Below are 15301 nucleotides of genomic sequence, written 5' to 3' on the forward strand. Positions count from 1 at the left end.
ATGCAGCTCTTAGAAGGGTGACTCAAAATGTATCACTCTTAAGTAGTCTCATATTGCGTCCTGAATTTTCATTTTCCTGTAGGATGACAGCATGTGAAGAACTAATGAGTAGGATCCCTTTGTATTGCAGAGGCTTGATTCAACAGCAAATAATCAAATACAAAGTTAAAGAGCAACTAATTATTAGTCCAGTTTGGCCAGCTGTCCCACTCAATTTTAATTGTGTCACAAAAATTACAGCATAAAGTTAAGATATATTTATTACATAAAGAAAAAAGAAAGAAAGAATGCATTTTCACTTATACAAGTATGTACATACAGATATAAAACATAAAAAAAATAATATCTCAGGTATACATGAACAAGATTGAAGTTTAAAAATAAATTATCTAGACTGAGAGGGAAATGGGGGATTTTTATGAAGATTGGTAATTCTGGAAGACACAGACAAAGATTTTATGTCATTCAGATTTTTTACCTTGGACTTCATTTCCTGGGTCAAAGTTATCAAAAGATACAGAAATAATATATGGTGGTGCAGATGTCTGTGGTTCAGCTTCATAGTTTGGTAACAGAGAATCACAATCAATTGAGGTATTTGTCTGTGGAAAACCAAGGATTCCAGGCAAAAATATCCCACAGAACAAAAAAACAAAGCAGGAGTGTCTCCTCATCTGTGGAACAAAAAGACAATACAGATCATAGCAACTTCTTTTAAGTAGTTGCCTTGTTTGGCAAATACCTGCTTTTCTCCTGGGCAGGAAACAAAGCAAGCCTAGAAAACTGCTCTTTCTTTGCATTCATGTATTTTGAAGAAAAATAATTACAATCAAATACCTTTATACACTGACAGAAAAGTGCAATGAGACACAAATATTATAATTTAAAAATACTGAATTATTAATGGAAGTTTAAATTTTCAGATTACATGTCATCAATACATTAACAGCCATGTCTGCTGCATTGCATCTTTGAACTAGAAAAGTCCTTAAAACAATGTTCCTCATTGTTGCACCAGCAGACTTAGCTCAGCTCCTTGGCTGTTGAAGAACTCAGAGGGAATCCTTACTCTCTCAAATTGTAGATATGACCATGATTAGCATGCTCTTCTTTGACTGCTTTCCCTACTCTCACTTCCAAGGGATGGTCAAGAAATCTAGTTAAATGTCCCAGAGTAGTCTTAAAGATTTTCAGAGTATTTGTTTGCTGAAGGATTTAAAGATTTCTGCAAAGTCCTCTGGAACTTCTAAATATTTTAAAAATACTAAACTACTACTGCATACTTCCTGTTAGTAAACAGGAACTATGTAAATAAACAGTAAATAAACTATAACCAGTACAGAAATTCACAAAAAATAACTAAGAGACAAGACTGAAGTCCAATCTTCCAGGACTGTCCATGAAGAAAAAATGTATTTTCTTTATAATTCAATGCTTGCAATGATGGTAAACTGTTTCCAAGAAAGAAAGGAAATCTTTCTCAAAAGAATTCTCAGGTGTTTAATATCAGATTTTTCAGCCCATGTTCAAAATCTAAACATTCAACTATAGCACTACATACTTAAAAGGCCATTACAAACAACTCACTCTTCCAGCTACAGAATTGCTGATACAACTGTTCAATTTCCATAAGTATTTAATAATGCTATTTTACATGCTGTCTGCTACAGGATTGCCTCACGTGACGCAACAGGCAGTAAAAGAAAGAATGGAGATATTTACTTGAGATTTTTTTAAAGCATTTCAAACACAATGTAAGAGATATGTTCAATTTGTACCATCTACCTGTGTATCTTATATCATGCATAACTGTGTAAGATCATTTGGTTTTGTATGTGCTAATGAAATAAGTAACAGAAGCATCTGGAAGCAGGGAAAAAATACACAACTCTGAACATTCATGTACTTTGAACTTCAACAACTTTTTAAAAAGCCATTGAGTCAACAAATAATATAACAGGTGACACAGAAATGTTGAAAGATTTCCAAGTAGGATGATGAAGGTTTGCATGGTGTCACAACTACTCAGAGCACCAACCAGGAAAGTGATAGATGCAAGTTATTGCGTCTTTACAGCAGATGAAGACTGTTCCTCTCCAAAGCCTCATCAAAGTGTCACTCCAATGGGATACCGGTAAGCATCATGTTTTGGTATCAGCACGCTGGGTGCGGCTATCCAATCTCTTGTGACGATTTTGACGTGGCCCGCCTCTAATTAAGTTTTAAATACAGCATGTGGGTGCTATTATATCAATAGATGCAGTAAACAGTGATTTAATATCAACACAGAACCAGTCTGTGTGTTGTTGAAATCTCTCTGACTCATGGAGAGATAGAAAAAAAAATGTCTGTTTCTAATTAGATGTTCCATTTCAAAGCCCAAAGTCCTAGTTTATCTAGGATTGGAAAATTGTCTGGAACAGCACTCTGCCATGAAAGATGGCCAGTCTGAAATCTTTCCTCTTTTTCTTGCTAGAAAAGAGCCAGAAATACAAGTACAACGAGTTGAAACACGGCTGAGATGCCTTCTCTTTGCATCAGCTCTGATTTAATAGTTTGAGAGGTATTCTATGAGTCTCATCATGTCATCTTTTGGAACTAGCTTTGAGATGAGAAAGAGAGATATTAGCATTTTTAAAAATTCCAAGTCCAGACTTGAGGCAGAAAACTTCCATGGGCTCTGAGTTCCAATATGTACTCCATACAATCATGTTACCTTGCATCACATATTTTACATTTTCTCCATGAAAAATGTAAAGAAACAAAATTTAAATATTTATAAAATAGAAGCACAGAGAATTCTTGCAAATAAATGTTATTTGCAGACTTGTAATTGGATATAATGATGAAAAATTAACTATACCATCAGTTCCTTCATCTGATGGAAAAATTATAATTATTTTTTCATCACAGATTCAAACCTTTCTCCCTATGAGTCAGTGTGGCTCCCACCTTTCCAACACCTGAGCTGCTACCTTAAGAATCCTCTTCCATATTTAGTCTAATATGTCTTCAGGCCAACAATTAAATCCCTGCTAGTTAGCTACTGTATTCAAAGTCTACTGGACTTGGGAAGAGGCACTTTGGTGGTTTGTTCCTCCAAAGCCTTGGGCAAACTTCTGAATAGAGACAAATGTTGTTTTAAAAGCTTTTAAATATAGAGCATTTAATGAATATGATAAATACCTTTCCATAATTTGAAAAACACAGTCTTTGCAAGTCCATCCTGCCAACAGTTTAAGACTAGCTCCTGTATACCCCTTCCTATTCCCATTCTTTATGAGTATTTTTCTCCTTCTCCTAGACACTCCTGATGAGCATCACAGACTTATTGTTTAGCCCTTGAGAATAAGCATCACCAGTTAGAGTGCACCCTGTCCACCACATCCCCACCAACACACCTTATCGCCCAAGTGCCGGTGCGTGGGCATCCTCCAGTCCCTCTGTGGTCAGTGTGGAGGAGCTGCAGCCGGGCAGTGCCGGAGCCCAGGAAGATGAGACAGAGGAGGTGGAAGGCTTGGCCAATCCGTGCCAAGGCGGGAGCCAGCGCGGCCAATCAGGGTCGGCTGTGATCTGCCCTGAAAATTGGGACACCACAGGTGGGACTGTCCTGCCCAGAGCTGGCGGTGACAACGCCCTCCTCACAGGTGAGTCACACCCCTCTGACCTTTATCGAGGCATCTGGCACAGGCAGGGCTTCTGAATGCTGGGTACCCTAAACCAGTATGTTGACTAAAATAAAAAAATATGCTATACAAAAACCCCTTACTAATATTTCATAACAATTCCAGTAAAATATTCTATATTAGCCCTATTAATCTGTTACCACAGAGTATTCTGCTGCTGCTTTTTCGTTTTTCTACTCCTTTTTCACAGTTGGAAAAGACTTGGAATATTCTAATGATTGTCATACTTCCAAGCGTTTTCTCAGAGCAGAGTTAATGAGGCTGTTTCTCTCATGCACTTTGTGGGAATAATCTGAAGTTATTGCAACTGACCTGCATTCAAAACTAACATTTCTTTTACTCTTCAGAAGATTTTCACAAGGTCTCTACTGGAGACTGGGAGAAGTCCAAAAGCTGAATGACATACAGAATAGAATATTTTCAGTTGGATGGGATCTACAATTATTTGTCTATTTCATGCCTTTCTAAATGCCTCTAAAACACTGACATGCCTGGGGCTTTGACTACCTCCCTAGGAAACTTGTTACAGTGCATGACCAACCTCTCAGCAAAGAAATGCTCCCTAATGTCCACTCTGAACCTCCCCCAGAACAGCTTTGAACCATTGCCACACGTCCTATACTGGACACCAGGGAGAAGACATCAGTACCTCCCTCTCCACTTCTCCTTCTCAGGAAGTTGTGGAGGTCAATGAGGTCACCCCTCAACCTCCTTTTCTCCAGACTAGACAAGCCCAAAATTCTTTGGTGCTCCTAACAGGACATTCCTTTCAGCCCTTTCACCAGCTTTGTTGACCTCCTCTGGACATTTTCAATATGACAGACATTCCTATTTAACCAAGAAATTCTGTGAATCTATGAGTCTTTAGTTAATGGAAATCCTTTAACCAAAGACTATTTATAAGAGCCTTCTTCAATTCCTTAATGTTCATGCATTTAAAATGTATTTAAATTCAAAATGCTCACAGCATTTTAAGAAAATTAGCTATTTTTAAGATTCAGTGCATTTAACTAACTGTAGTCTCTTTCAGTTAATTACCTTTAATTAATGAGTAGCATTTTGTTTATATTGTTCCATTATGAAATGCATTATTTCCTATCTGCTGGTGTCCATTGGGAAGGAGATCATAATCTTTCTTCTCTTACTATACCACCAAACTTACCATTAATACCAATGTTATAAATAGCAATGCAAAATCATGCTGCACACCACAAATGCAATAGCATACCAGTAACACCATCAAATAAATTACACAGTAAAGGAATGACAAGTGCTCACACCAGAAACACATAACCAAAGAGATTGGATCTTGCAAATGCATAATGCAAGACCTCCCTCACTACCAGCTAGAAGATACTGAGAGGTAACCAGAGGGATTAGAACATTTCTCCAGGCTACTTTGAGCAGCAGTGAGCACTCCATGAATATTTGATTTGACAGTCAGATAGATAAATGTCAGGCAATGAATTGCTGTTAATCTTGGTAATATGGTTATAAAGAAGCATAGATAACACAAGCAATGTGGTTTTGTTGGCTGTAGCACTAATAAAATACTACTGTGAATAAGCTGGTAAAGACTCAGACCATTAGTTTACAATGTGAGAGTTGTAAACGTGCGTCCCTCTTACACAACACTCTGCTTGCGGTTTATTACAAAGGAACAGTATTCCCACTGAATCAAACATAGAAGACTGATTCAGTATTAATTCACCTGTACTCTAAAATGCCAGTTTAAAAAATAAAGTCTTTTTCAGGTCCACACTCTTGAAAGGACAATTTTGAGATCATAATTTAAATACCAGTTGAACAAGTGGTAAACTCCCGACTCTAGTGAAACCATGATTACAAAGTTTGCTATGTACTGAAACTCCTGTGCAGAACAACACTACACTGTGTGCACATGGAATTCCCTGGTGCTTGGAATGCCTTCGATGCAAATTCCCGTGGGAATATTAGCCTCTTTTTTTAGATCTCTGATTGTATGTAGCCCATATGGAGTTACCTGGTCTTTCTTTAAAATAATCACATTAGATTTGTCCCACCAACAGTGGGTCAATTCATTTTAGGAAGAAGCCAGGGAGCATGGCAGAGATGCCATAGTCCAGAGCACTGTAAGGGAGGGGATATCTACAGGCAGTGGGTGAAAATTTTAAAAGGTACATGATGAACACAGGGGAAGCCAGCTACTCACATAAGCAAAAGACTGTCTTCTTGAATAATGGACTGCAAACCCTGGCAGACTTTCCAGTGCTACCTTGCTTCTACTAAAAGCTGTTTAAAACAAATCAGAGTAAGCAGCCCACTTCCTTCTTCCTCACTGACATCAGGACCTCCAACTGCTTTCATGACCCCCAACAGTTTTCTGCTTGCTCTCTGCAACAACTGAGCCAAAGATTATTTTTAATCTGGCAGTTTACATTGCAACTGGAAAGGTTAGAAAGCCTAAAAAACCTTCAGCTAATGCCAACATGCATATATAAATAACATGGAAAAATAGGTGATGTTATTTTCATCAGGGTTTGGTATCCTTCTCAAACTGCTTTGATGTATCCCATAGGCAATAGATACACTCCTGAGTCTTGGCCTGGGCAGGAGAATTGGCAAACTCTTTACTCAGATGCCTCACATGTGCTGGACACAATGAATGTTGTAACAGTAGCCACTCCAGAATGATTTCAGAGAAAATGTACCTAACAAGTGTTCTTACAGATATGAAGAGCTGAGTATAACAATCTACGTCTTTGTTAAGTACTCCAAACTGACTCGATTGAACAGTAAAAGTGAGTGGGAAGGGAGGGAAAGAAACTTCATTTCTTCCAAGCACTATTTTTCAGAGTTCTGAAAAAAATCACAACTATTTCTGAACATCCCTGACTCCTCTTAAGTGCCAGGTGCCTTCCCTGCTTAAACAGGGAAGGTCAAGAATAATCCCTACAAATGACAGAAATGAAATTTGTTCTCCTGACATCTATTTTGACCATCTGAGAAATTTCTGTAATATTCCACATTTCATCTCCAAATGAAAGTGGTTTTCTCAGTGTACAGTATTAGTGTGATAAGAGGATGTAATAATTGTGTACTTTTTGTGTATTTCTCCAGAGTACTCAACAGAATTTACTTTCTAAAACATTCTAGTCTAAATTTAGTGGTAAGGATTCTTAACAGCTATGTGAATATGATCAAATGAAAAGACAGATTTATTTAGCCTTCCTTCATAACCAGCATGTCTCTTGCCTTATACTAGCACGTCAATATTTACATCCTATTTCCCAGGACTTAAAGTATTACCACATTTTTTATTTATAAAGGAACATTTTCCTTCCTGTGCTCAATAAATAGATTCCCATCTTGAAAATACACCAAGGTATCATACAGTAATATTACATATTGCTCAGAATAACTCTAGATATAAATATGGTGCTATTCATAAAAAAATTATATAAAAAAATTGTAAAACCAACTAAAATTTACATAGTATATTTTGCTCTCCCAAGGAAATATGTTAAATGTCTTCTTGATAAACATTCAACTCTGATAATTCAGCAAACCACATTTTCCTAGGGAAAAAAAAGATATAAAAATTATCCTTTCCTACATATTAAAAATTTTCAACTCCTTGTTGTCTTTAATTTGTCTTCACTCATGTTAGTACTTTTCCTGTCTGATTTAAATCCTGCCAATCTTTGTGTAAAAAATAAGTAATTCTATAAGTGACAAAATGGTTCACACCCTGAAAGTCCTAGATAGATGAAGTCACTGGGAGCCTTACATGAGAATTAGTGAGCAAAAAACAGGTTTGCCTTGACTTGACATAAGAGTAGAAAGGGGGTGATCAAATGGATTACTTGTACCAAACCTTTTGTGTCCCAGTAGAGATGAGGGTGAACAAGACTGTGCAGAGCGGATGGGTACCGTGCACTTACGTGCTGCTCAGGAGAAACACCTGACATGACCAGCACATACAGAGCCATGACATATGAACATTGCATCACATTATCTCATGCATTGTGCAAGCTAACAAGTGGTATTGTCTCTATGTGCTTTTAAGGTGAGTGCCTGGGTGTGGCTGCAAACATATGCAACACTTCATATAAGCCACAGTGACTACCATTTGTTAGTGATTTACCAGACTCTATATTCAGATTTAAGTAAACCTAAACATGTTAATGGAATGGAAGAAATTATAGTAGAGGGATCCTGCTACCAAGATATGCAGTCCATGAGAAAACTGGATCCTTAATATTAACAATGAAAATTCACTGTTTTCTCAGTCATGGAGAAGACAAATGGTCTCTCTTACATGCATTACCTACTAATATTACTGAAAAATTCTCTTTGACTGTAATTTGTATTTATAGATCCAGAATACTTCAAGTACAACTGAAATATGTTTACAGGCTATTTCTAAGTCCCAGTGGCCGAGAGAATTCTGTACAGTGTGGTTAAGGCAGTGCACATCTATGCCTGTATGGTCCACTGGTGAGTGAGCAGCTGGGATTCAGACATGTAAATTCAGCTTTAGAGATTCTGCCAATCCAGCAGTACTGGGTCAAACGCAGCATAGATATAAGATATAAAATTGGATTGTATAAACTCCCTTTGCTGGTGGACGCCCAGACATTGAAAAATGTTGGCTGCTCAGGCTAACTGAATTTTGGCTAATTTGGGGTGACATCATTACATGTCTGTAGCAGATACCCATGAGACCTGCACCACTGTGTGATCAAAAAAGGCATGGATCTGTTATTAATAAGCATAGAGCTGCAGCTGCTAATCTCTCAGGCCAAGCGGGAGATGTCCTTACTAGTGAACATTCCTTTGGAATTCAAAATCACCTTTAAACACTTGCTATTAACTCCTTCAAAAGTGTGACTAAAGGCTAAGTAGATTACTTATCTTTGTGTCAATCTAGAGATGTTGTTCCTAGGTAAGAGAATGTGACTGCAAATTTGGGTAGTTCCAGTTTCATCATTTACAGAAAAATCTGTCATTCTAGAAAGAAGCATACTTTTTATGGGAAGAGAGGTTGTTTAATTTTGCCTAACTATGTGTGCACAACTACTGGAGAGCAGAAAGGAAGCAGAGCAAAGAGGGAAGGTGTGATGGGCTCATGTGGCTTCCAATAATATCCGATTCCCAAGAAATAGCCTGTTAATAATATATTTTCCAGGACAGGATCAACAAGGCATTTGATATTGTACAGGTTTCCAGCAACAAACAGTAACACTTCCACTGCATTCTTCCTGCTTGTCTCTGAGCTCACCCCGCAAACAGCAACGAAGTAATCCCCACAGCTCCCTGTGAGGCAGGGAAGTATTACTGCTTACACTCAATCCTGCAGATGAAGAAACCAAGTCAAGGAGGGATTAAGTGACTCGGCCAAGGTCATATAGAAAGTCTGCTGCCACTCATGGTATGCATCAGTCCTTGTCAGCACTCAGTGACACTCCCTGAAAAGTTCACTCAACTCCTTTCTCTGCATAGGCCAGCATCTTTAAGATTTCATAAGTATCATCTTCTACCCTAACCTTGACTGGAAGAAGAAAATTCATCAGCCCAGGTCAGAGTCAGGCTGAGCATGATCCCAGCTTTCTTACTTTTTGATTAGTGCTCTTGATTATCTACAAGATTGTACTTTATTTTCACCTCTGCCAGAAATTCCTCCTAAGGGACTCCTCTAATTTAAACCAGCAGGTGGGCTGGATAATATCCATACAATAAATACATGCAGTAATTATTTTCAAAGATTCATTCATATTTCTCTCAGGACACAAACTTTGCCATTTCTACTCCTGCATTTAAAACCCTCCACCATCCTTTGCTATACAATATAAATCCACTCAAAGTTTCACAAATTCATGCCATACAATGTGGATATATCTATATCTATATCTATATCTATATCTATATATATATACACACACATACAGATAGCATATTATCTTCTGTATAGACAGTATTACACTATAGATGGGAATATGTAAGTATCTAGTAAAAAATAGCAAGAATAATGTAAAAAAGTTAAAACACACATCCTAAAGTGGTTCACTTTTACAGCGGCTTTCCGAACAAAATCTCTGATGTATTTTATGTGTAAGCACTAATGTGATAAATTTCACATCTTATTTCCTTGTGTTTGTATATCAGAAGAGTTAGTGGACTTAATAGGGATTTCTTTAGGTGTGAGAAACTTGAATGAACTTCATGTGTGACCCATACAGTGAACATTGCTATTTGCTCAATTTAAACAGAAATACTGAGATGCAGCCACAGCCAAATCAAGAAGCCCAGGGATGAATCAGCACATTTAAGGCATGATAGCAGATCAAACAAAACCATTTCTTCTATGCTGTTCATACCAGGTTTCTGGTGCTATATCAAACCACTGAGGTCCTCCTTCCCCTCTCTCACCCTTTTCAAATTGAGATCTAGGATTCTTGCATTCTAGTGTGTTTCTAATTAAAAGCAATCTTTTGCCATTAATAGCATAGTTGTTCCATTATATTGCTAGAAAAGCAGCAGAGCTGCCTTGGTACTTTTCTTTTATTTCAATAACTGAGCATTTCAGTTCATTCATTTATAGTGCTGCTCCAAAACCAGGAGTGCCTTTTACTTGAGGAAAAAAGGACAAATTTTGAAAGTGAAAAAAAATAGGCATGAGAACTGGAGGAGCTGCCATCTCTTCCTTGCTCTGTCACAAATTTCCTGTATGACTCTAACAAGTCATTAATTTCCATATGCCTCATCTAGAAAATGAGATAATGACATTTAACTATTTCATTGGGAGGCTTAATGGTTGTGAAATTTGCTGAGCTTCTTGGATGGAAAGAAGCTGCTGTCAGAGTAAACAGTAATAGCATGATTATGTTTGCTGGGAAGGTTATAGGAGAGTCACTTTGTAACAATATCACAATTCTGCATTACACAGACAAGATGGCCAAGCAAATGAGTCACTTAGTGAGAAATTTGTGTTTTCCTTCGTTTGTGGTATCTGTGCATACTGTCTGGACCCCAAAATCAAGATGAATTTTTAATGATCTGTAAGTCTGTAGAAAGAGATACTGTCTCTAGAAAATAAAACATCCTTTTTCTACTGTTAGAATCTAATTGCAAACATCAGACTAGAAAAGATTTAGAAAAATGCCTATGGGCTTTAAAATTTGCTATGGATTAGTACAACCCACCATTTGACAGATCAGTCATAGACAGTAGCACATAAATTGATTCTTTGTTGATTTCCCCTCTGATATTCTAGAAAGCAAAGGGAATCGAACTAATGTGTCTGGCATTCACATACTCTTGGATGGGAATACATCTGTGGAGTCCGAATGCATTTGTGAAAAAATATCTAATTCATACAGTCAGTGGCAACCACAGCAGCTTAGGATCTCTAAAAAGCCCCACATAACCGTTTTGGAGCACCCCTGTGGATGTAGGTATCTAATGTTAGATACACACACTCAGCAGTTCTAATTTCCCAGAAGTTCACCTCTCCGCAGTGTCCCATCATCTCTCTTCTTCTCATCTATATTTGCTGGGATTTGGATTTTTTTAGGTTTATATTCCTTTTACTGAGAAGATGATGGGATATCAAATATGCTTTAAAATTGCTTTTGGCCATGAAAAATGTGATGACTATCTCCTACAACCTCAAACAATTCATGCTGGCAAAATGATTGGTAACATATTTTTAGGCAACAACTTGAAACTAATGCTTCTGCTTCCACCACAACAATCCTCATTTCATTTGTGATAAGGATTTATACTGGTCACCTAAATTCTCTGTGATGTTTTAATGTTGGTATAACGTCAGTGACCATGCGTTGTTTACCCCTTCAAATTAAAACATCACCTGAAGGAAATATATCTAATTATACACACTGTTTGTAAATAGCCGATATCCCACAAATGAAAAATCTTAATATCCACAGCAAGTCCCTTGAGTACAGGAAATAACAAACCACATTTTTACTTGAAAAAGAAACTTAATCAAGCGTTCCTTTTCCCCAAATACGTGTTACTAAATACCAAGGAAGAACAAAAGCATTGTAGAATTGAGAACAAAGTATGTGAGAGACAGAGAAAGCTATTCTTGTATTATTGTCTACAGAAGATATTCCCAAAGATAAAGCATAGCATTCATGGGATTATAGGTGTGTATTAAAATCATAGCAGAAATAAAGTCCAATCATAGTGGCATTACAAACTGTAGCACTGGTCCATTCAAATCAGAATGCTTTAGAAATCTAACTGAATTTTCTTTAGGAAACATTATCTGTGTGCAGGAGAGCCACAGTTCAGAAAAAAAAATATGAGATCTTGGAACAATTGTGATGTTCACATGCTCGGTCAAACACAGGGCAAGTAGCTAGATAAACAGCATTTAGGATTTCAGCACACCATTTTGCAATGGTGTACTGAAATCTGTCCACAGCAACACAGCCAAATAAGGATCCTCTCATACCTGTCACATTTCATGGTGTCGTATCTTAAAGATCAGGACATTCCACAGTGTCACACTGGTGCCTAATGAACTACTGTATCATTGGAAAGTGAATAATTCTGAGTAGGGACAAAAGGTGTAATTTAAATAGATTTGTAGCTAGTCGCACTTTTCAGTTCTATCACCAAGTGAGTTGTTTCACATCAATACAAGCAAAACAGAAGGCCAATTATGATATATATGTGTCCAGAGCTCTTACAGTGAGTGAGCAGCTTAAAATATTCATTCTGCAACTAGTTTATTAGGAAACACACATGATCTAATTAGTCAATATCCCTAAAGGAAGAAAAAATTACCATCTACTATAGCAAATTTCAAAAATTCAATCATAAATGAGTTGAAATAGGAATGTGTAGCACATATTGAAAGTGAATGTTTCTGCTTGGTAGTGTCTGAATAATGCTAACGCTGTTAGTATCAGTACTTTAAATCAATGACAAATTATGAACTATTATGTTAAGATTAGAAATTAGATGCAGGAATACCTGAACAGACTGCACCACTTCTCTTACTCCTTTCCACCTGGTTTTGTGGGGTGGAAGGGTTTGTGTTCAGTAAACCCTTTGCAACAAGAAAAATCTCAATACCTATTTCTACTAAGATGCTCAGTTCAGACTCTTGCAAGTGAAATAATAGAAGATATGCTACAGGAGACAGCATTGAATCTCTGGAAACTTTCAAGTTAATTTATTCTAAATTTTAAAACAATAAGATTCACCTGTTTTGCAGATAGCCAAAAAACAGATGAAAGGGGGCAAGGCCTGTCCTACACCTAAAATTGATAATCCCCTAAAGCTGAGACTTTTTTCTAGCATGTGCTTATACTCTAGAATCTCTAGTTTTAAAATTACACCATGGCATCTAAGTCCCAAATAATTGCTTTTAGCAAAAGGAGTGTAGTAACTACTGTGTCTAAGATGATCTCGTTAACAGGTCTGGACAGGTCTACACTTGCTTAGAACAACACAGAGATTTATAGCTGAGAATGAGCCCTACTTTTAACAGAGAAGCAGTGTCTGCCAGCAGGACCTAACACTCAGCGGAGAAAAATGTGAGCTTGGCATGACTAAGGTAGGCATTAGAAGATGTACAGCTGGGAGTGGATGAACTGGAATGGGCAAGGTCGAGAGTATTAAAATTTGGCCTATTTCTTCTAATGAAATGCTCACAGAAGGATTGTTCAGGGACAAGTTACCATATAGTTGATATGTAAAAAACAGTAGAAGTAAACCACTGTTGTAGATGTCGGCGAACCCAATGGGAAGAATGATGATGTCTGACTTATTTCAGAAGGTTGAATGATTTCTTTATTATAATTATGCTATGATAGATTAATATACTATATAAAAGAGGATACTAAAAACTATGTGCTACTTTCTCTAACTATTATATTTAACTAACTCACAACTCATAACCTTGTTCTCGAGAGTCCAGAGACAGGTGGATCTGATTGGCCATCAGGCCCAAACAATCCACCATGATCCAACCAAGCATTCGCTCTAGGTAAACAATTCTCTAAACACATTCTACAAGAGAAAAACAAGGAGCAGAAATAGAAATTGCTTTCTCTTTCACTTCTCTCTATACACCTTTATAAAAATCCTGAGAGAGAAAAAAATGTGCTTACCACAAACCACTCTTCAAAAAAAGTGTTAGGAAGAAGGTGTATGTAAATTTCATGCAAATTAGGAATTTAAAAAATACAAGAAAATGGGGGTAGGCATTTAAAACATCAAAGGAAGAAGTTACAGTTTACTTATTTTTTCCCTGTATCTTGCTTTTGAAATCTGTTTGGCTAGATGAGTGGATAAAGATATAATATTGTATATTGAGGCCAGCCAGCTCATTCTCAAACTCCCCAGGTGATTATCTTTCCATCCAATTCGAACTGTGTGAAATGATAAAGGACATACCGTACCATGCAGCTACAGAAACTATCATACCAAGACTGCAGAGCTCTTAAATTGGACAAACTCTCATGCCTTGCTAAGAAGGCAGAAGCATATAAATATTGAAATGAGAAAAAAAAAGAAAGCGGAGAAAAGGGCCAGCAAAGTCAAATATTTTACTGGACTGGAGTGAGTTCCCAAAGTAACAGCTGCAAACAATACGCATTTTCTACTTTTACATTGGCAAAGCTTCAGGTTTGAGTGACCTGAAAATAGCTCTAAAAGACTGAGAACACACTAGACATTACCTTCATGTGCAATTCTTTCCCTGTCAGCTTTTTGTAAGAGCAATTAGAGGTCTTTGCAAGTCATAAGCTTTCAATTTTCTCCCCACGTAAATCTCCATGCAGAGGTATAAGAGAAAGGCAGAGATGACCAAAAAAATGATCAGTGGCCTAGCTAGCCTCTGAATCAAATTTGCCTTTTTTCCCTATCTCAGTATTAAATATTTAAGGGCAACAAGAGGAAGTTTATAATTTCAGAGCATAAAAATTAACTTCCATTATAATTCATGTTTGTAATATATGGTGTTAGTAAGTACAAAGTAGAGAAATTCACTCTTCATTATTCATATATATACTAAACCTCAAATTGTAATGTCTAGGTGCTTAGCTGCAAGATACCTGAAATTTTATACATTTATAATTTATATTCCGGAAAATTTTAAATGATGTTTAATTGTAGAGGGCCACTTTGTTGGAAGGGTTCAACACAAAGTTCAAAGGCTGACACTGACCTGGAGTCCTAGAGAAATGGGATGGCCCTTCATTTATTATGAATTAATATTGTCACTAGTGGGGACACATTACACATTTTTCTGGCCTCTTGGTTAATGGTAACCTTGATTCCAATTCCCTCTTGTGGAAACACAAGCTAGTTGGACACACACATGTCTCAGTGTGCTGTGGCAGCTGATTGCAGATGATGTGGAGATGAGAAACAACAGAAATTCTGGGCAAATTCATTTTGGGACATCCAACTGATAGCCTTTTGCCCCCCACAAAAAAGGAAAATATTGTCAGCATTTTAAGTACTGAGAACAAGGATTATTATTTTTCCTCTCCCATAGGTTTGTTTGGTTGAATTTGCAATCCTGGATTCTCAGTGCTTTTGCTTTTCTAGCTAAAGGGGAGACTGCTGCTGTAGAGCTTTCTCACACCAGC

General features: G+C 37.2%; 1 protein-coding gene across 3 annotated transcripts in view; it reads right to left on the reverse strand.

Moving 5' to 3' along the window:
* LOC137479333 (putative defense protein 3) overlaps positions 1 to 15301 on the reverse strand; it is a 32359-nt gene that overhangs the window by 3385 nt on the left and 13673 nt on the right. For 2 of the 3 annotated variants that reach the window (XM_068199740.1, XM_068199741.1), the window contains one exon: positions 479 to 674. In XM_068199740.1, coding sequence (XP_068055841.1) covers positions 479 to 674 — 196 coding nt within the window. Of the gene's footprint in view, positions 1 to 478; positions 675 to 3401; positions 3539 to 15301 lie in introns of those variants that run through there. The other variant, XM_068199739.1, reaches the window with a different exon arrangement.

The sequence above is a fragment of the Anomalospiza imberbis genome, chromosome 9 (genome assembly GCF_031753505.1).
Source record: "Anomalospiza imberbis isolate Cuckoo-Finch-1a 21T00152 chromosome 9, ASM3175350v1, whole genome shotgun sequence".
Classification (NCBI taxonomy): Eukaryota; Metazoa; Chordata; class Aves; order Passeriformes; family Viduidae; genus Anomalospiza; species Anomalospiza imberbis.